The sequence below is a fragment of the Molothrus aeneus genome, chromosome 6 (genome assembly GCF_037042795.1).
Source record: "Molothrus aeneus isolate 106 chromosome 6, BPBGC_Maene_1.0, whole genome shotgun sequence".
Lineage (NCBI taxonomy): Eukaryota > Metazoa > Chordata > Aves > Passeriformes > Icteridae > Molothrus > Molothrus aeneus.
Window position 1 is genome coordinate 44,406,727 of NC_089651.1, and position 23,409 is coordinate 44,430,135.

Sequence of the window (23,409 nt, forward strand, 5' to 3'; positions counted from 1 at the left end):
TGATCTAGATGGGAGCCAGGCCGTATTAAAGGCAGATAAACTGTCACACTTGGGCTCATGTTAGAATGTAATCCTGTTAAGAGTTTCTCTACAGTATCACGTCATCTGGCATAATTGAAAAGAAATCTGTCTTGACTGAAATATGCCTGTGAGAGAGAAAACCATGAACAGTGGGGTACCTAATCTTACTGTTTCTATAAAGGGACAATACATTATAGGCTGTATTACAGTATTACATTTAAAAATCTTAAAATTTGAATTCATAATGATAAACAGGGTTTTTCAGGGTCTCACTTTTTTATCTCCAGCTGTTTTAACCTTGAGGCTGATACCTGATGATGCTCTAAATAAATACAGTAATCTGCAAGTGCAAGGTTGAAGGTTTATAACAGTTTGACTCCTAAGGATGCTTTCTACACTACCAGTCCATAGGATTCCCAAAAGTAGCATGAGGCACATGTTATAAACTGCACAGCTGTATCAGACTAACAAGGTTTTATGTATGACCAAAGTAAGTTTCTTTCTGAATGACCTGAATGTTCTTAATTTGTTTAAATAAATATAAATATAATAATAAAAATAAAATTAAAAAAAAATCAACCACCATTAAGAAAAAGGATTTTGTTCACTAAAATTCTATTTTCTTGAAATCCCAGCCTGAGCTTTGATCTGGATAAACAAAACCTGGAAAATTACTGTGCTTATGTCTCTGTAATTGAAGACCCTGAGATCTGCACATGCTTTGTACTTGCCAAGGCTGATATCCTTCATTAGGTCCAACTATGCATTTGGAGGAGAGGATGGGGTGACAATCATTGGAAACAACATATAACAAGACAAGACAGCATCAAAGAACAAAGTACCTTTCATTGCATGCTTTGGAGAGTGGGAATGTTTGGTTATAGATCTGAATAATAAGTAGTAGCTGTGAACATAAAAAGTATGCTTACAAGCTGAAAATACACACTAAGGAACTCAGCTATACTAAAGTTAACACACTTGTTTATGTAGCCATTCACAGATAACTGTGTAGCAAAATTAAATGCCATATCTAACCTTTATGGTTTCAAAGGAAGTGTTCTACAAAACTGCCATAGTTTGAGCTGATCTCCTGAAACAATAACTTAGCAGATGTGAGCCTGTTTCATTTAGTGGAAAGGAAGTTGTGGAATCTATTGACAGCACAGTTCACATCAGAACCAATATCAAGGTGATAGTTTTAGCAAGTACATGTCTTACAGCAGAGTGTCTTACATTCATGGACTACTATACTTGTTTAAAAGACTCTTCTCATAACTCTCTAATTCATTAGAGCAAGACAAAATAATCTGGCAGTGTGCATTAATTTGGACAATATTTGGAATGGTATTACAGAAATAGAAGCAGAATATTCCAGAGTCTGGTAGAAAATGAAAGAAACCATAGAATGTGATTAAATAATACAGCCCAGAGTCTACTCTGTCAGGCATCAGTGAATAGTAGTCATTGAAGTCAGTGGTTCTGCAAAAAAAAGAAAATTACCTGAGCAAAAATTTCCAGTTAAATGGTTTAGATTTTTGGGTTGTTTTTGGTTCTAAAATTTTAAACAGACTGTGAGAGGACAATGACTGGAGGTATAGTATGCAAATGAAAATAATAGATCTAGCCTTCTCTGAAGTCACTGAAAGTCCTTCAGTCATTGAAATGACTTTGCATCAAATCTATTTCAGGACTATTTAGCAGTAATATTAAGCTAATGTTTAATATTAATGCCCTTTTTTTCCTTTTTTTTTTCCCTGAAATCCATAAAGAGCTCAGACTTAGAATAGTCTTCTAATGGGCTTAATCTTCCTTACTAAACGTTTCATGCTATTCAGATTTTTCTTTTCTCTTTCCTTCTACAGGCAGACCAGATCTGGCAGATAGTGAATATGAGGACTTTGCTGACTTCAGAAAGCTGACAGAAGCCAACGGACTTCAGTGAAATACACCTCCAAGCACAGAGACTTTTGGTAGCTTTAAAGTAACCTGTGGGTCATTTGCAAAGACATAGCTACTGATTCTTTCAGCACACATGGAGGAAGGCAACAAACATTGTAACCCTGGCTAATAGGACTGCGTTTTCCTGTTCAGAAGTAGGAGGCAGGCCAATTATAAAAGGATTATTTTATGCTTAGCCTCCAAGACTTTAACTCTGGCCTGAACACTGGACATAAATAGAAGCCAATTTTAATGACCTGAGATTTTGTTACCTGTGCGTTATTATTGTTATCAGTTCTTAAACACTTTGGTACTTTATTTCTTTAAATTAGAAATGGGTTTGTGGACTAAAATGTGGCCCACAGATTGGGCTCTTCTCATGAAATCATGGCTTATCTTTTCCCTGGGGCTCTACATACAGGTCTCCAAAACTCTGGCCTGCCCAAAAGTTTGCCGCTGTGACCGAAACTTTGTCTACTGTAATGAACGAAGCTTGACCTCAGTGCCTCTTGGGATACCGGAGGGTGTAACCGTCCTCTACCTCCATAATAACCAAATTAATAATGCTGGATTTCCTGCAGAGTTGCACAATGTCCAGTCTGTGCACACAGTCTACCTGTATGGCAATCAATTGGATGAATTCCCCATGAACCTGCCCAAGAATGTCAGGGTTCTCCACCTGCAGGAAAACAACATTCAGACCATTTCACGTGCTGCTCTTGCTCAGCTTTTGAAGCTGGAAGAACTGCACCTGGATGACAACTCCATCTCCACTGTTGGCGTTGAGGATGGGGCATTCCAGGAAGCCATCAGCCTCAAGCTTCTGTTCTTGTCCAAGAATCACTTAAGCAGTGTGCCAGTAGGCCTTCCGCTGGACTTACAAGAACTTCGTGTAGACGAAAACCGAATTGCCGTCATTTCAGACCTGGCCTTCCAGAATCTTACAAGTCTGGAGCGTCTGATCTTGGATGGCAATCTCCTCACTAATAAAGGCATAGCTGAAGGCACCTTTAGCCACCTCTCCAAGCTCAAGGAATTCTCAATAGTTCGGAATTCACTGACTCACCCTCCTCCCGATCTTCCAGGTACACATCTGCTAAGACTTTACTTGCAGGACAACCAGATAACCCATATACCACTTACAGCCTTTTCAAACCTCCACAAACTGGAACGTCTTGATATTTCCAACAATCAACTTCGGATGTTGGCAAAGGGAGTATTTGATAATCTTCATAGCCTGAGACAACTCACTGTAAGGAATAATCCCTGGTTATGTGACTGCAGCATTAAGTGGGTCACTGAATGGCTCAAATTTATTCCTGCTTCCATCAATGTACGTGGTTTTATGTGCCAGGGACCAGAGCAGGTCCGAGGTATGGCAGTCAGGGAGCTCAATATGAATATGTTGTCATGCCCAACCACCACCCCTGGTCTGCCACTTATCATCACCCCAGTCCCAGCTACAACCATGCCAACTACATTAGTTCCCAGCCCATCATTTCCTCCCTCAAGTAGTAAATATAATCCTCTCACTCCCATCATAGCCACACTCCCCACTGTGCCTGACAGGGAGGACAGAGAAAGGGTGACACCTCCTTTGTCTGACTGGATTCAGCTCTCCATCCACTTTGTGAATGACACTTGCATCCAAGTCAACTGGATGTCACTTTTTACCGTGATGGCATATAAACTCACATGGGTTAAAATGGGCCATAGTCTGGTAGGAGGAATTGTTCATGAACGAATAATTAGTGGTGAGAAGCAGCAATCAAGCTTGGTAAATCTGGAGCCCAAATCCACTTACCGGATTTGTTTGGTTCCACTGGATACTTATAACAACTACCGGACTGGAGAAGACACTGTCTGTTCAGAAGCCACAACCAAGGCTTCCTTTTTCAATGGCAGCAACATCCCTTCCAGCCATGAGCAGACGACTTCTCAGAACCTAGGCTCCCCATTTCTGCTGGCAGGGTTGATTGGGGGTGCAGTGATACTTGTCCTCGTGGTCTTGCTCAGCATTTTTTGCTGGCACATGCACAAAAAAGGTCGTTACACCTCCCAGAAGTGGAAATATAACCGGGGCCGTCGGAAAGATGACTACTGTGAGGCAGGGACCAAGAAGGACAACTCCATCCTGGAGATGACGGAAACCAGCTTCCAGATTGTCTCCTTAAATAATGATCAGCTCCTTAAAGGAGATTTCAGACTGCAGCCCATTTATACCCCAAACGGGGGCATTAACTACACAGACTGCCACATCCCCAACAACATGCGATACTGCAACAGCAACGTCTCAGACCTGGAGCACTGTCATACGTGATAGTGAGGGACCATGGGGGTCTCTAGGACAAGGAGAAAAACTCTAGAAAAAATTAGCCCCCCAAGAATAATGAAAAAAATTACATTTGATAAATGTTACACAGATGCATTTATGCATTTGAATACTCTGTAATTTATACGGTGTACTATATAATGGGATTTAAAAAAAAGTGCTATCTTTTCTATTTCAAGTTAATTGCAAATGGTTTTGTAACTCTTTGCTTTTTAAATCTTTAAAAACTATTGCTGAGTACTGTACAGGGTTGTACAATAAGAACCCAATGTCATGGCAAAGGAAAGAATGACTCATTCTTCAAACATTAACCACTTTGCTGTCGAAGCAGTCTGAGGGATGTTAAGTTTCTAGGTGTCCTGGAATACAGGAAAATAAGTGCATATTAAAACAGGGTCACTAGGAACAGAGAAAAGCAATTCAGATAAAATGGGCACAACCCTTCTGACTTGAACCCAGCAGTTGCTGTTGAGCTTCAAACAATTGGAAATATATCCTTTCCTCTTTGTCAGGTCTGCACTTCTCACCTCCAAGTGAAAGCTGTAGTTCTGAAAAAAAAGCTACTCTCTCGTTTGATTAGTTTTCTTTCAATCTACTTGGAATAGGAAACGTGGAAAGAACTGTGTCAAACACAAAGTGACCTTGGTTCCTATTTGCAAAAGTTGCTCCAAAAATGTCCCCAATACTATATACTTTATCTCAGAAACTGTTTGTGCTTTTCATTAGGATTAAGAAGCTTTAGGCATTCTCTGACCCTTCTCAGTGGGAGGTGAAGGTTATGTAACAGTACATAACAGAAAGCTGTCATTAAGTCGCACCTCTTAATAGACCATCATTTGTTGACATAGCATGTTCAGGTAAGGCCAGAATGAGGGAAATTCTGAGTGCTCCCAGCTCTGCAGTATTCATGTATGTGTTCATGTAATTTGAAATCTAAAAGTGCATATTGCTGAAAATGTAATGGCAATGCAAAGGTTTTACTAATAATTTGTATGGTTCAAGCCTTGTTTGACTTAAGGGCCCGAGTTATGTTCAGTATGGAGAAATAGGAGAAAAAAAAGACAAAAAGAGAAAACAAACAAGAAATATATTGTAAAAAATTATTAGTACTGGGAAGACCTTGAGGGCTATTATAAACTGAAATATCTTCAGTGGGGAAAATCATGTACAAATCTTTGTGGGTTTTGTTTGTTTGTTTGTTTTGCTTTTTTTCCTTCCCAATTAAAGTATACAGAGACTGACATTAGTTAAGCATTTGATTGACTGGGGAATTTTGAGAACACAGGTACACAGTGTCCCTCTGAATTACCCTTCTTTTACATTAAGCATTTTCAAGTTTTCCATAATGATTTCTGTTCCACAAAAAGTAGCTGCGTTTAGAATTTGTTTTTTTATACCCTCAGATTCTTCTCAGTCCTTGAGCTTTACATACACCATGCAAAATATCATGCTTGTATTAAAACCATAATGCAGCTCTCAAAATTATGTAATATTTTAGCCGCTCTGCAAACTCAGTGACTGCCAAGAACTGTGGTGGAATCTAATTATTTGGGGGTTTTTCAGTTTGCTTTTTTAATGTAGCTAATTTTCTCCTGAGTTTGGGGACAAGCTAAAGCTGCATCACATCAGGAAAAAAAAAAGAAAAGGAAAAAAAGATAGAGACAAAACTTCCCAGGGGTAGTAGGGAACCAAAGAGAGAAAGTGTTACAGTGATCACCAAGGGATAGAGAGAAAGTTGCTGCATGTGGATTTGAAGTAAAGGCTGAAGCACCTTCACAGTGGAATGCTTAGACTTTTCACTTTATGAAGCTCCTTATGCTGGAAAAGAGGGTTTTAATCCTTTCCTTCGCTCATTTCACTCAACCCATTCTTGAAACTCAGCGGTCTATGAGCACATATTTTCTGTAATTCAGATCACATGATAACACTAATTGTCTGCAATGACAAAATGAACCCAGTTATGACTGATGGCAAAGTACAACCATTTTGTAAGGAACCACTTCCTCTCAGCAACATCTTTTAAAATAACATTTTGAAATTCTAGTCTATATTCTATATATTAGCTATTTTCTCCAGCTATAGTGGATATTCTAAGCAACCTGTGTGGCTACTGTCATAGTTAAGTCACTAAAATTTGGCTGATTAAAAGTTTACCATATGATTTCAAATAGCATAATTCTAGGCAGAAATGTCTATGCAAAGCGGACGGGTTTTTTCTTTCATCTATTTACTGATGATAAGGTTTATACTTTTGGGCTTTGGTTTTTTGTTTTGGTGTTTTTTGGGTTTTTTTTAATTTGTTTTGTTTTTTTTAACATATTTTAGATGCCACAGCTCAAAAGACAAGCAGCAAACAGTTGTGCTTCTGCACACTTCTGTTGAATGCTGGAGTTTGCTTGAAGTTAAACAGAGCCAGTGATTCCCATTGGGTGTGGACATAGTATTTAATTTCAATGAAATAAGTGGTTGTACATTTGGTTTCAAAAGGCCTCCTTTGAAAGTACAAGCTGATTAGTATTTACTGATGCAGGAGGAATCTTCTGTTCTAGACCTCAGTATACTATAGGCACCTTCTTTATAGCAATATTCAGGGAGTTTGACCTGTACTGCAGGTGAATGACACACAAGCCCAACCTGATGACAATAAATCTGGTTACTTATAGAATAGGGTGAAAAGAGAAGGCATTCACAAACTGTTTATTTTGATCTTGAATGATGAAACATATGTATGTATTTGTATATATATACATATATATATATATATGTAGACTATGACTCGCTTACCTAGATCAAAAAATCACAATGATATTAAAGATAGCCTACTTTATGCTTCTCTTCAGTATGAAAAAAAAAATCATTTGTATGTGATACTGACGAAAGTTTCTTTACTATAAAGACTCTTCTGAAAAAACATTGCAAGCGCCTTATACCAAAATTTGTGGATAGAGCTGGGAATATTATGTAAAAAATTCAGAGTTGTAGTCAACTGAAAGGTCATATCTGTAATTTGAAGAATGTTTCTCCCTATTTAATTGCTCCTTAGCTCCAAAAAGTTTAATGTATTTCAACCTACAACAGAATTTCGGACTTCTCAAAGTGTCAGCCACACAAACATCTGAGTTTTCATTTCAGTTCCCACCTAGATAAGCACTTAGCAAGCAAACTTCACTAGGTAAAGTATGTAGAAAAAGTCAGAGTTAAAAATGGACAACAATCTCTTGGCAATATCAAGTTTAAGACTAGTAGCTTTTTCCTTGGGCTTTGTAAAACTTGGGTGATCTTCACTTAGGGCAGATATCCGACCACACATAATAACTAAAGGCTATAGAGCAGACATGCCAAATATATATATGTGCAACTCACTCAAAATGTTCACTTTTAAGTCATGATTTGATCAAGTTCATTGGATCTAGGGACAAATTTTTTTTCAGTCAAAATGTTACCCATCTTCCATTGTATACTGCTAATAGTTGACACAGACATGCAGAAAGATTGGTGTAGAATAAAATAAGAATTTAAATGAAATTGTGTTAAAGAAGCATCACAACACTGCTGTTCCCAGTACTTGCTTCCTTCCGAAGATATATATATTTACAAACAGGTCCTTATTTTCATGGATTCTGTCACTTTAATAAGTGCTACTTGCATGTGGCTTGCTGGCAGAAACAAACACCAGATTAATGCATGGACTTTGTGTTGACAGGTTCTTATTGGAACATTATTACTGAATTTCTTTATAAGAATATTTACGGAATAAGCTACTTTGATCTGAAAAGATATAGCAGTTTTCCATGTAACCCAATAAAGGACTACAGTGAATATCTTGAAAAACAGAAAAATGAAGTAGCATATGATATTTGCTACTAGAGTAATTCAACTATATTTTTCTCAGAAGAATTTTCTTTTCTTCATGAGAACAAGTTTCTCCCTCTGAAAAATTTATTAATTTAAATTTTGCAAACAGAAAAACTTTATGCATAGTGATATTATTGTTTTAAGGGTCTACATAAGGCACTTTATTAAAGGCGTTGAAGTGAAAGTTCAGTCTCAGCTTTTGACAGTAAAGTGGTTAATTCCCATTGAATTCTACATTTATAGTACTTCTTCACCTTAAATTTAACATGGAGATATTAAAGTTTTTTTTCTTTAGAACATGAGAATAATGGTTTTACACATGACTTATCTTTACAGCTCAGTGGAAAAACAAAACAGAAGTGAGTGCCAAAACCAAAAGATATGGCTCTGAACCTCATCAAATCCTGCCTGATGCTCTCTTCTAAACACAGAGATAATCCTAGGAAGCTGATGATCACTCCTTCCCTGAACTCTATTGAACAGGGCACTTTGTATCCCAGATGATACTACAGGCAATATTGAAGCATTTGGCATTAAACTTTTGTACAGCAGAGAATGTTTTACTCTTTAAAAGGACGCTGGCTAGTAGTCCATATGGAAAACTAGCACAGAAGAGATTTGGCAACCTTTTATTACACTGGGGCTCTGTGGAAATGTGCCTCATGAGAGCTGAATTCTGATCCTCTCAGAAACAGATAAGCTACTAAACAAATTGTTATCATGAGTTGATCCCAAATATCTGGAGGTAATCTTTCATAAAATTGATTTAAACTGAGATATGCACACTTGATTCTGTTCTGTGTTTGGTATACTTTCTATCTTTAACATGGAAAAATAGATGGTTTGAAGTCTGCGTTACCTGTTTTCTGCAATCTGCCATGTTGCACGCATTGTTAACTTCAAAACCTCACTATACACTATATATTATCTTGTTGACATATTCAGTAAAGAGTTATTTAAAAAATACAACAACTTTGCTGTATTTATATTAGCAAGCTAATTAAAATAAGGATGTGGGTATCTGAAAGGGACAAAAAATATCCATTTTCTGTACTTTCATTCATGGAGATATTTTCAGATGTTCTACTGAAACTTCTGTCTGTTCAACCCTCTCTTCAGTTTCTAAAAGACAAATAATATTTGTCTCTCAAAGAGTTAAATAATTTTTTACCTCAGTTTCTCAGATTTAATCTTATCTTTAAAAAGTTATCTCTTTCTAATATGCATATAGAAAAGCAATTTAAAATGAGAACAGACTGTACTCCAGTGTTTGCAATTAATAGGTACACTTAAGGAGTTACACATGTCAATAACAAATATATATATATATATATGTGGAAGCTGTGACTCATTATATGCATAGCCAGTTGATAAATGCATTTGACATTTATAACATGACAATCATGAATCTGTTTTTTAACTATTGTTATCTATTTAATCTGTTTCCTTGACATGAAATATGACTTTTCCAATTCTCCCTTCAAAATTGTTCTTGAATTTTTAGAATGCACAACATTAATACATACGCCTTAATAAATTTTTGTATAAAGCAAATCTTATACATAACATATATGGTAATATATACTATATATAAAGAGATGGTTTAGCTGCTTAGAAATGGAAATTACCTCTCTTCTACTTCCATATACAAGAACTAATTTTTTGCTTTGCTAGAAGGTAAGATGCTGAATGCTACTTTATTTCAAAGCTTAGAAATTTAATATTTTTGAGTGTCACAGTTCCTCCACAAAATATCTTAATCTCTTTCTTAACCCATAGTATCATGTAAAACTACCTAGGGCTGGTGTGCAATATATCCTCACCTAGCCCTGCCTCTTTCCCCCTGTAATATCCCTCTCCTCATTTGATGTTTCTACTCAAGCACATTAGACCCTGATAATTAAACCTACTTGCCTTACCACAGGAGGGTGGACAATAGAGATAATGAGAATGACAAATGCCTGCCATCAGTTATGTATTTCTGACAATGAGGAAATCATCATTTTCAATTGATAATGTTTTCTGTCAAAAAAAGGAATTTACAACCATTGACTTCATCAGGTAATCTTTTAATAACCCAAAATTATTTATTGTAGCAAAGATAAAACAGTATTTTCAATACTTCTAAGCTCTATTATCTGGAATTTTTCATGCATGTGCAATTGTGTATGAATTTCTTGTGTGTAGAGGATTTAACTACAGAGATCTCTCAAAGAAAGCACATGGAGGAGTATTTTTCATTATTGTTCAGTCAAAATTGTTAATATTCCACTTTAAAAAGTTCTTCCCTTGAAGAAGAGTTATGGTACCACATGGAGAAGGTACCATATTGAAGAAGAGTTATGGCACTGCATTCTACCATTAAAGTAGGTAACAAATATTTTAATTCTACTTGAAATGCCACTGTCAACAAAGGCTGAAACTAAAAAATACTAAAATACTTCCATTACACAGATAGAGACTTGGTGAATTTCTTACCAATAATTCCTGAAACAAATTAGCACATTTTTATAGTGAAATCCTGACCCCACTGCCTTCAACTATAAACCACAATAATATATAACAGAAGGATTATTAAAAACATACAATATGACACATTTTATGGCACCTCACACTATGTATCCCCAAATGAAATACATCAACTGAATAAGGCAGAAGGCCCATGCGTCTCTTATGAAAAGCTGGGAAAGCTGTGAAAAAGACTGTGCAGAAAATGAGAGGGGAGCTAAGTATGCTCTGAGCAACACTGCCCAATATAAAGACATGGAAGATAAGGACATTTAAAGCCACAAATGGGCCAGTGGGCATAGCAAAAATATTCTTTTTTCACATAAACACGTTTTATTTTTTTTATTATAGCCTCATATTGTGGCTAAATTATGACTGAAAAATGCATGTATGAATACTGAGAAAGAAAGAAGAAAAGAAGAAAGAATGGAAGAGAGAATGTTGGTTTGACTAGAAAGTCAAACAATTTAAATGACAGTCTTATAATCCTGACCTCACATATTTTTACAAACTGCTTTGGGCATTCACAGGTCAGAAACCAATACATAATTCATTGCTCTCTGACTTACAATGCAAATGATAGGAATTTCTCTCCATTTAGGAAACATGTTAACAAAATTCGAGAGTTGATGTGAAGTCAAGTTGGCAGTAAATGCTGATGTGAACAATGATATTTATTCAAGCAGGGAATTAGCATGTGTTTGTAAGTGAGGGCTGCAGAAGCAAGGCATGCACATTATTTCATTTTGAAGAACCTGACAAAAAGCACATATGGGTTATCAAGAACAGATTACTTAGAAAAATAAAGTAGAAACCTAAGTAAGGGGGGATATTCCATATTATTGCAGTTCTTTTAGTAGTATACAGTTAAGTACTTTAGGCAATTAAAAAAGGGTTCATGAAAGTATTGAATGTTTTCATATTTCCCATCCCTAGGAGGATATATTTAATTTTCAATTCACAAAAAATTAGATTAGATAGCTTTTTACTTACATTTTTGTTGGAGGTTAGTTTTGAAGCCCGTGTTTTCTTTTTTTTTTTTTTTAATTGGTCATGATAAGTCCTTTCATGCACTGATTTCTTTTATCAGCTATGAAGAAATTTGAGGAATAGATTACTATACGTGCAATACTTGCTTTCATGAGAAACAAGTAGCAAGTATATGTCTAGAGCTTTCTGATTTTGTTTTGGCTTTCCTTTTTGTGATTTAACTTTATAAAAAATGAAGCAAATTTGAAGTAGAGCAAATTTTAACTATTTTCTGCTGTAATTACAGCAGTAAGACTGTGTTGTCTTTCTATCAGAAGACAAAATTTCAGAATACTGAGTTAAGAAAAATTATCTTAAAGAACTTTGATATGAATTTTCAGTTGAATTATTTTTCAACATTTAGTTACAATAGTCATGGTGAGAATTTGAGCTAGATACACTGAGTAAACTCAGGTTTGTGGTTATAGGAACTTTGGGTTCTTATGTTCAGTTTTACAGATTATTATTAGCAGCTGCACAAAGAGAAGGGAACAAAGGTTTCTTCTTTGAAGTATCAGATTCCTTTCTGTAGAGATTGAGGAGGAAATACAGCTACTTCACAGAGATCTCCCTCAAGAAACAAGGTGGTCAGAACAGAAGGAAAGTTCATGCAGTCATGGCATTTCTCTTTGATGACTACAGAAGCTGGTAGAAGTAGAGCTGAATCATACTATGAGGGATACAGCAAATTACAGGTGTTCTGCAGTTTTATATAGGATATCTGGTTTGTCCAGAACCCTACTAAGGTGCCTTCACTGAGGTCCATGCTCTTGGAGGGATTGTGTCAAAAGGTAAACCCATGCCCATAAAAGCAAGGAAGGAGCTGGGTTTAACTTTGTTTTGTGCATCTTTAATTACTCTTTCCTGTAGGTTCTAGAGTGCCAGCTACACCACAATGTTCAAGAAGGAGTGTGCAACAAGGCGGGTTTGAAAGGTCACATTTTTGATGACTCTCCCTTTATCATTGCAAATATTAGTAAGGTCCTTGCAGGCAAGATTCCAACCCACAGCATGTGATTGATCATTCTGATTCCACCCCACAGATGTGATTGATCATTCTGTCAGCCATCAGATCAGACACTACTTTCAGGATTTTTTTCCCTTATTTCTTGTCAAATTAACTTTTTCCTTAATACCTGAAACAAAGCAGTTTGCACTATTGCTTATTCATCACAACACAAGGAAAAGGTTTCTGCAAAACCATTATACCTGCAAACTGTGATGATTACCCAGCAAAGCTAAGCCACAGAAATGCTGCCAATACCATTGGCAGTGAACCATTTTTCATGAAGTCACATCTTCTACTGTGATATCAATTCAGTTTATAGCCAGACTATGAAAAATCCAGAGGCACCAATCTCATAATTTCTTTTGCTTTTACCTCATTTCCTTTGTGTTGCATTAACCTTCTCTAGCATGATTGGCTTACAGGACAGATTGCTGCTTGATGCCTCATATGGTTATCTGATTTATTGCTGTTTACATTTAAGATTAAATCAAGAAAAACTAAGCTTTTTTCTGATTGTCTGCATCTTTGGGCTGCTCTAATTTACTTTGTACCTGTCCCCTGCACTATCTGTTCCTCACCATTTTACAAACACATAAGGCACAATCACATTATATTTATAGATTTTTTATGTTTATGTATATTCAAATATACAAATATATAGACATATGGTATGCATATCTGTATTATAAGTATAGATTGATCTGTGTTGAGTCCATTACAAATCTTTTACTCTGGATTTTTGCATCAATTCAGTTCCACTTTAGCTTGTTCAAGAGAGTAAAGAGGTAGAGCAGCATGATTTATTTTTTAAGCACTGTAACGTAAGTATTAGTAAGAGCATGTTTTTCAACAGTTTATGTACTTTTACAGCCTATACACTAAAACTTGAAATTTACAGAGAAGACTATCACAGCTCCTGGAAGCAGACAGTGTGCACCTTTTGGAATACACTTTGGAATGCACAAAGCACATCTGAGGAATCAGTTTAGAGCAGGACTGTTCTGTGTGGTCTCTAAGTGTAGACAGAGTAGAATGTGAAAGAGGGCAGTATGAAACTGAAACCCAGTATGAGCAAGAAGGGAAAAGTTCAGATATTTCTACATCATTAGCATTACTGTTGACTTTCTATGTAATTTTTTCTCTGTGGTCTATATTTCTTTCCCTGTATTTGACAGTTTTTCCTTGTCACATGAGCTGTCTTTTAATTCACTCTTCACTTTCTGCTTCATGAAGAACCTGATTTTTCTACAGGATTTTTGTGGAATGCCCCAAATGAGCACTTCTGTTATCCCTGAGAAAATGCATTTGTGTGCAGCAGCCCAAAGGGAGTTTTCATTGCCACTCATCCTCCTTAAGTCATTAATCTGTTTGAAAAAAATCTTTCTGAGATGAGCCATGCAGCCTGTGTGCTATTACAGGAAAACATAGAAATTTGGTGGGTAATATTATTTTAATGTTTTACTTTGCAGTAATAGTAAATTAACTGATATAAGTAGTGAAGTTCCTTCTAGTTTATGAAGTTCCAAGCACAGCCTACTCTAAACATCAAAGCTGTTTTAGTATTTGAAGCAGGGGTAGAGACAGAGAGATAGATTTGAAAGACAGAAATCCTGCAAATAAAAATGACTTTTAAATAAATATGGGCCAAAATATAAGAGTTCTGTTTAGACCTAGGGTACCAAACAACTGTGGAAAATTTAAAGATGCAAAAATTTCTTCTATTTTTTCTCTATTTGTGGGATTCAATTAGGGTTGCTGCTTATTTTAAGTGACTAAATTAGTACACCATTAGAAAATCTTTGCCTGGGTTGAAAAAAATTGTTTCATACAATTTAAAATCTGCATTTTCCATTAAAAATCTGCATTTTCTTTTTCCATTTTCTGCTATGTTAAAGCGAATTTGGAAAGCTGCATGCTGGTCATTTAAAAAAAATATCACAGTAGACATTTCTCCACCTTGCTATAGAAGACAAATTGTTTAGAGAAACATTTCTTCAAGCCCTGATAATGCAGCAAACAGTTGGATTGGGGGAAAAAAATTAACAATGTTTGAAACAATGATGTTAATTTGAAGTAGTAAAGAAATTCACTGTCCAATGAATGCTTTCTTTGCATTAATTCTAAAAATTATATGCACTCATTTCAATTTAGATTTAGACAGCTGATGAAGGATAAGTGAAATAACCATAGCAAATAACAAAATTATGAGTAAAACACTAACAGCATTAGTTTAGGGCAAAGTATGATGTGACTGAAATAACATTAATTTCTTCAAGTTAGAATTTACTGCTTGCTGTAAAATGCAGCTGTATTTTCTAATGAACACTATGCCTTCAAAACTTTTTGATCAGGATATTTCTCATAATTATTCAAAAAATTCTGTTTCAGAAGCCATCCTGCAGAAAGATCTTTTAGCCATGCTAAATACTCTGGTCTTTTAACTGCTTCCAGCCCTGACAGGTCTTGATAATGCTCTGTTGGATTTGGTTGCAGGGTTTTTCCTTTTGTTTTTCCTGCTTGACTAACCTGGCTGGAGCCAATCATGTGAAGTATATGCCATTTTTCCGTGTGCATGTTTTTCTCAGGACAGCTGGCCAAGAGGGAAGAGGCAAATCGGGACAGATCCTTTCAGTCCTCTGCTGGTGACCCACAAGGAGTTTGCCAGGCAGTGTCCCCTGCCCAGCTGCCACAGAGCCCTCAGCAGGGGCTGCAGAGAGGGAGGATGGCAGCGGTGTGATGGACGATGATGGTGCCTGTCACCTCTCCTCAGCATCACACATGATTCCTGCCACCTGCTCCTGCAACATGCCATCTAACACACCTGCAGCAGCAAATGGATCCCTGCTGAGTGACCTCTGGTGTGTTTATGAGCCTGTTGAACAACGTGGATGGCACAGAGGGGACTGGGATCTGCTCTCTGGGTGTGAGATCCACATTTTCCAGGTTCTTTTCACCACCTACATGCTCTACATTCCTGAAAAAGTGTTAGAAACGTAAATTAAACTGACAAAAGCAAAAGCTTTTGTAACATATGGGAAATTCAAAGTGTATGCTAAAGGCTCTAGTTTTGCATATTATACAAGATTTTATATTAATAGTTTTAATAGGATATCCACATCCTGAAAGAGTACTTGGATGCATCTCTTTATAAAAAAGATTAACAGAATGTAAATTGCATGGGAATTTAAAAGGACTGGAATAATCTGTGGATCCTGTTGCAGTCTTCTTCAAAGGGAATTATTCTAAGAGTTTCACATTTTAAAATGAATCCTAAAGTGTATCTTTTTAGCCAAACACCTTATAAAACCACTGTCAGATTAGAATAATTTATGTAGAAGGCCATCTAGGTCAATTATGATTTCTTCTGTAGATCCATAGATAAATTTCTAATCTTTAGTGTCATCTAGTGCACTGGAAAGACAAATTCTGACACTAAAAATGCTAATGATCCTGAGCCTGCATAATTGTTGATTCTTGCTTATAATGGGAAAAAGGATACATCCTCTACTAACCTCGAGATAAGCACTGGGTAAAAGCTTGGCATTTTTCTTATTTTGCAATATGCAGCTCTGCTGAAAACCAGTAAATTTAGCTAGAGCCATTTTAGTGGAACATAAGGAGCTGCTTTACCATTTTGAGAGTTTTCCTTAATATATGGACTCCACAGTAACTCAGTATACAAAATCTAATGGAATTATATCATCAAGATATCCATACTTTTGGTTAAAAACATGATAGGTAAAAAAGTAAACAATGTTTGTATGTAAAGTCAGGACTTCATTATATTAATAATGAAGTCCTGACTTTACGTACAATCATTTAAAGTTTAATCAAAAAGCCAGCCAACATCTAATTATAACAGAAAATTAAGAAAATAAAAAGCATAAAGAAAGGATACCACCATTACTGAAAAAGCCCCAAACCAAAGTAAAAAAAAAAGCAAAACAACCCTCAATAACAGTACAGTTCGAAGTGTATCGCACATTTCCTAGCTGCTAATGGTTTTGTTGAACCTTTCACTTGCCTTTGGGATCCTTCCACCTGTTATGGTACCATGTAGAAATCACCAGCACCCAAACTATTTCACTGGGAAGACTATGATGAAATAGTTGTTTTCTTCTTCACTTTAGGATTTGCTGGGATAATATTAGTTTTTTTTTTAATGGTCTTTCATATACTGTTTCTTTTCATTGCTGTGCATTCAAATTTACTACATATGATGCACCTGTCATGCCCCTATACCCCAGTTTTGTTCAGGTCTGCATTTCTTAAACTGACTGTTGATGAGCTGTTCATAGCCATGGGATCTCTGGTGCCAGGCTGTGACTCTCCTCTTGTCCCACACCACTATTCCTCTGTACTGCTTGCTTTGCTTCCTTTTCTCAAGGACTCCACCAACACACCAACCTTGTGATTCTCTACATTGCTACATTGCATTAGGCTCACAAATTTCATATAGAAAAACTACTTTTTACAATTATATGTGAAACTGGTTATACCATAGGAAGACAAGCCATATTAAAAAAAATTACACATGGTTATCCAGTTATGAGACAAAAATACTGTTACAGTTAAACTAGGTCAAAGCAAAGTTGCAGGCAGATCAAGAAAAAGTCATACAAAATAAGCTTGACAAGCCATAGTCCTGAGGCCTCATAAACTCAGTACAGATCCTGTGGCCCATTTCTAGCCACAAAACTACTGTAATACTGAGCTACAGGCTAGGACACATAGTGCACATGATAAAAATGCTGTAGTGAAGCCACTGTACATCCTCTGTACCCTAGTTCAGAGATTAGTACCTGCACAATTGTAAGACAATCTACTAAAGATTAGAAAGCATTATTTAGCTGTAGGAGTACCTACAAATTTGTTTAAAGAGTTTAAAAGCACAAAAGTGTGGATAAAAAAATTTGGCTTTTTTTGTTTTCTACAACTATTGCTCTACTATTTAAGGTTTATGGTCTAGTCTAAACAAATCCTACTGAAACGGAATGTAGTGTAGAAATACATGACAAAATAAGTCCTAGTTTCTGCAGTGATTCTGCAACCTTAACTTAGATAGCAAAAATTTGTTTCTGAGAAGTCTATACAGGCTGTCAATTCCACTTTAGAAGACACTATCCTTCTCAGTGTGATGGTTGGCTTCTCTAATGAGATTATAATTCTTCTAAGACTTTCCTAAAGTCTTACTCGCATGTTCTGTCTAATTTTTCTTTTCTGAACAGATTCTGAATCTTTAACCATACCAACATTTAAAGTAATTGATTAATTAATCTCATATTGAGATATTGCTCTCTAAGTTAAAAATGTAGGGAATTGTTGCTTAATCTGAAGAGGAAAAATATTCCATATCCCTCAATACTTCCCTAAGTAGCATACATTTATGTGGTTGTATGTTACATAGTGATTGCTTGTTCATCTAAAGAGATAAGGATCAGAAATCTGGCTTAAAGTTAAATGCATTACTAGACAGATATTAAAGGAATATCATATTCAAATGAGATGTTTTAGTCTATGCTATAGGGCATCTTCCATACTTTTATTACTTAAATAGAATCCTTAGTAGGCTTCCCAAAATGTCCTGATTTCTTATTTTCTTATTTTTTGAAAGGAAGTCTTTCTGTTGCCTCTTTCTTGTTTGCTGAACATCTGATTATATCTTGTCTCTCTTACAGAATAATGCTTCTACTTGATGCATTTGTAAATTTGTATTAGAATCATAGGCTTTGTTTTAATTTAATTAAAGGTTATCAGATGGTTAAATCAGCTTGCCTTTACAAAAATAAAATATTCCTCTCTTAAAGGAGGAAAACACAGTCTCAAAAGAAAACATTATGATTTCATTATTGCTTTGCATTCTCAGACCTTCTGCTGTTAACTAAAACATCACTGAATAGATAGTGCTGAAATGAATAAACCTCTATAATAACTGTTTTCTTAGAGCTAATATAACTGAAGACATATCTGTACTTCAGCTGTATATATCCGTATATTGAATTTTGAAAAAAAATGCTAGAGAGAAAAAAAAACAATATAAATTGATTAGAAAACCTGCTGGCATTGCTTACATTCCTCAAATTATCAAATGAAACAATTTGAAGTTGTTTTCAAAACAGACTTTTAATACAGCTAAACCACACTCCTGAATATGCTTCTTTGCCTCTGATCATTGCTCGGCTACATTTCCTATGTGTGTCTTTTCTCTTTTATTCTTGAATGTCACTTCTTTTTCCATCCCAGATATGATGCAAAAATAGTTTATTCAAGCTGGCACAAATCTGTTTTAAGCTAGTGGAAGAATGTATTCCAGTCACACTTTTGTGCCCTCCTCATCCATCCAAATATGGCTGTAAACAGCATTAGATAACTTCATCAGTTTATCTGGCAAAGACTTTTTACGGTCTATTTTCTAAAGCTTTGCTTTGTCTTAAGTATTCCTCAACCATTTTTCTGAATCTAAATGTTAGATATTTTATCTGTTTTGCTTTTCTAATGAAAAAATCTGTTTATTAGCAAACTTTTCCTCTTGCTACTTCCATAATTTCCCTTATGCTTAGTGTTTACACTGTTAATAGGTAGAAGACGTAGTACTCAAAGTACAGAGAAGTATTAGAAGTCTATATCTGTATCTCTTTTTACTCCTGTTTTACTCCTTTTACCCTTTGTTTTATCACTACTTATAATTGATTCTAACTCTGTAGAATCTTTAAGTGAACATATCACAGAATTCTTTCCCAAAATGTATCTCAAATTGCTGAAAAGCACAAGTTCCCAGGCAGTGTTCTCCTTCCACAATAAAATCCTTGCATGAACCAACATGATATGAATTTAGTTACTGTGCCCCATATTCTTCTCCATTCTTATATCCTCTCTTTTTTCATGTTCACTTCCGCTTTGTCCCTATATTTATTTCAGTGCCACTACTAGTCTAACATCTCTGTTGTGCCTAAACAGCTCTTCTAGCTCTTTCTGTGTTATTTACCACCATTTAAACATGAGTCTAGCTGGTTAATAGGCAAAAGCTGCCATTGGTGACTGACAGAAAGTAGTGATGAAGCGACACAGTGATAAGCAGTGCATGGCCATGGACTGACCAACTGGTTGAGTTCTTTCCCTGAGAATGGACATTTACAGTCTTTGTAATCTACCTTGCCATCGATTTTCACACATTTTAAAGCAAATCTGGCTGTTTGTGATACCTCTTATTTTACTACTTCCTTAAAACAACCAAAACCATTCAAACTGCAAGAAGAAAAGAAAAAGAAAAGAAAAAGAAAAAGAAAAAGAAAAAGAAAAAGAAAAAGAAAAAGAAAAAGAAAAAGAAAAAGAAAAAGAAAAAGAAAAAGAAAAAGAAAAAGAAAAAGAAAAAGAAAAAGAAAAAGAAAAAGAAAAAGAAAAGAAAAAGAAGAGGAAAGAAAAAAAGGGAAGGGAAGGGAAGAGAAGGGAAGGGAAGGGAAGGGAAGGGAAGGGAAGGGAAGGGAAGGGAAAAAGAAAAGAAAAGAAAAAAGAAAAGAAAAGAAAAGAAAAGAAAAGAAAAGAAAAGAAAAGAAAAGAAAAGAAAAGAAAAGAAAAGAAAAGAAAAGAAAAGAAAAGAGAAAAAGAAAAGAAAAGAAAAGAAAAGAAAAGAAAAGAAAAGAAAAGAAAAGAAAAGAAAAGAAAAGAAAAGAAAAGAGAAAAAAGAAAAGAAAATAAAAGAAAAGAAAAGAAAAGAAAAGAAAAGAAAAGAAAAGAAAAGAAAAGAAAAGAAAAGAAAAGAAAAGAAAAGAAAAGAAAAGGAAAAGAAAAGAAAAAAGAAAAAAGAAAAGAAAAAAGAAAAGAAAAGGAAAAGAAAAGAAAAGAAAAGAAAAGAAAAGAAAAGAAAAGAAAAGAAAAGAAAAGAAAAGAAAAGAAAAGAAAAGAAAAGAAAAGAAAAGAAAAGAAAAGAGAAAAGAAAAGAAAAGAAAAGAGAAAAGAAAAGAAAAGAAAAGAAAAGAAAAGAAAAGAAAAGAAAAGAAAAGAAAAGAAAAGAAAAGAAAAGAAAAGAAAAGAAAAGAAAAGAAAAAAGAAAAGAAAAGAAAAGAAAAAGAAAAACAGGTATGACAGGCAATCTGACAGGGAGACACGGCTCATAAAATATCTGTGCTCTACATGAAGCAATCAAAAATAGTTAAGTGATGCTTCAAGAAAATCATCTAAGGAATTACACTAGACCAGCTGAGTAGGGAATAACTGGGTATTGGTATGATAAAAGAGCAAGAAAATCAAACAAATTATATCTAGAGTTGTGTTTACAGCAGTGCCACATATTAGAAAAAATCAGGGTAATTGCATAAGCCTCACTTAGGGACAGAGTCTGAAAATTTAAACACTAGAAAGGAAAGGAGAATAAGAGGAGAATAAGAGGATGTAATTCACCCAGTGCATCACTTTGTTTTTCTGTTAAAGCATTAACAAATGGACGGCATATGTGAAAGCTTCCTTGAATTTAAAAAGATGTCTTTGCAACAAATTTTTATAGCCTATAATTTGGCATATGTTAAGCTAAACAGATGTGTCCCAAATGGAAAGATGTAAATGTAGATTTTAATTAACCTGTGTGTTGAGGGGCCTCTCCACAGAGGTTTGATTTGAGGCTTTACTCTAAGCCTGTTTATTATACTATATTGTGTAATAAAGCACTGAATGCAAGCCCATTTTCTGCACTTCAGAATATGGTTACTTTTGTGTTCTCTAATCCAGTTAAACTTCAAACTAATAACAGCACTTCTAAAAAATACAGACAATTAACTATATTAAATTCTTGGAATTTCTTGGGAACTAAATTGCAGTTTATATTTGCTGAAGCACATTAGGAGGCTTGGAGAACCTTGATCTGGGATGAAATGGGTTGATTTAGTGAAACATTACCAAGTCTATAAACAAAAAAAATATGAATCAAGACACCAAATCTCAGACTTTAGTATTAAGATAATAAAAATTTTAAAAGTATACATTTTGTCCTTTTTATTTTGATGTGTGATATTTTGTAGTCAGACATATTTTTAAAACTTTTTGCACAATTTTAAATTTGAAAAAAAGAATTAGGCTAATTATATAATTTTGCTTGATTCTAATTTTAAAAGACAGCAAAACACCAATATCATCAGTTATGCCACTGGTAACAAATTCAAAAGAATTAAAAACCCAAACAATTTTCAGAAGAGAATACAATACTGATTTCCTTTTAAATCAGAACTCATTCCACTGAAGGAAAGCCTAGAAATTTGGAGAAAAAGTAAATTCTGGTCTCAAAGGATATATATGAATTTCAGCACTTTGATGCATCTTAAATGAAATGGAATGCTGAAACTTTTAATTTACATCAATCCACAGAAATATCTAAGAAATATTAAAAAAGCAAAATAAATCCCACAACATCTTTTGATTCTGACCTTACTTCAGTGTCCTACTTTCACAGTTTTGTTTGTTCCTACAGTTAGTATGGTGAATATCATATTTATTTTGGCTAAAAATATCTTTGCATTAAAGTTCTAAAAAGACAATTAGTAACAAGAATAGGTTCCTTTGTCATGCCTCCAATATTCAGACTTCTCAGCATGGTTTCACAGTCCAAAAAATTTTCTTAGTCATTGATTTTCACCTTTCATTTTTTTCCCAGTCCACTGTGCCTTTTGCCTCGGGAGTAGAAAGGCATTTGGTCTGGTGGCCCAAGTGATTTACTCTCAATACATCAGATGTTCCTCAAACAACCAGGTCCTAGCTTTTCAAAGAGTCCATCCAGCTTCATGTACTCTTTGTAGCTGCTTCTGTAAATGACTGGTCCCAAGATAATCATGGCATCTACCTAGTTGGATTCTGAAACATAAATTTGGTACCGGACAGACAAATTGTCCATGGTGAATGCAGATTTTAACATTTTGAACAGAGCCTGACAATATAAACTTATCAAACCAAATGAAGGTTTAGTTGATATGGGTGAATCATTTCAAAGTTACCAGCAGATTATTTGTCTTGAAAAAAGAATGATTATTTGTCTTGAAAATAGATGAAAAGTTCCATTCTGCTCAGCCATTGCCAAGTCATATGGAAAATGCATTTTCAAAGTATTCTTACTATGTCTCAAGGACTGCTTAATTTTGCCTTAGTCTTTATTTATAATGTTAAAAATCCCTGACTTCATATTAGTGTCTGCAACTTTGTCTGATAGGATCTTCATGATAGCCAGCAATTTTATTAGAAATATTTTTCTATTGATTATGCATAATGTGCTTTTGTTGAAAGAGGCACCTCCCAAAGCAGAATTATATTCTTTAAAGAGCTTCCTTTCATTTTTGGTGAGTATCTGACAGAAGAGGGCTTACGGGTGCGTCCTCTTTCCTACTAATCATATTTATAACCTCTTTACATCTGCAACAGACTCTCAAATTATTATTGTGCATTGCTTGTGGTACAGCCTGATTGTGTCACTTCCTGTCATTGTATGTAGATTCATTAACCTCTTCATTTCCTCAAAGGCTTCTCTCCCAAGAAGTTTGCATCTTAAAGTAGTCTTCAAGGATTGAGGGTAGCATGAACACCTCCACTTCAAAAGAATGCTTGAAACAATTCTGGTTGTACCACATTTTCCAGGTCCTTTGGCCTTTGGTCGTGTATTATTATGTCAAAAGAAATGTTCATTTTAAATCATTACATAACGCTTGAATGTATAATCTAGTGCTGCTTCACCAAAAGTATC

General features: G+C 35.2%; 1 protein-coding gene across 2 annotated transcripts in view; it reads left to right on the top strand.

Annotated features, from left to right (window-relative positions):
• FLRT2 (fibronectin leucine rich transmembrane protein 2) overlaps positions 1 to 9,321 on the top strand; it is a 62,937-nt gene extending 53,616 nt beyond the window's left edge. For both annotated transcript variants that reach the window (XM_066552872.1, XM_066552874.1), the window contains one exon: positions 1,884 to 9,321. In XM_066552872.1, coding sequence (XP_066408969.1) covers positions 2,294 to 4,279 — 1,986 coding nt within the window. In that variant the 5' untranslated portion in view covers positions 1,884 to 2,293 and the 3' untranslated portion in view covers positions 4,280 to 9,321. The remainder of the gene's footprint in view (positions 1 to 1,883) is intronic.
• The last annotated feature ends 14,088 nt before the right edge of the window (positions 9,322 to 23,409 follow it).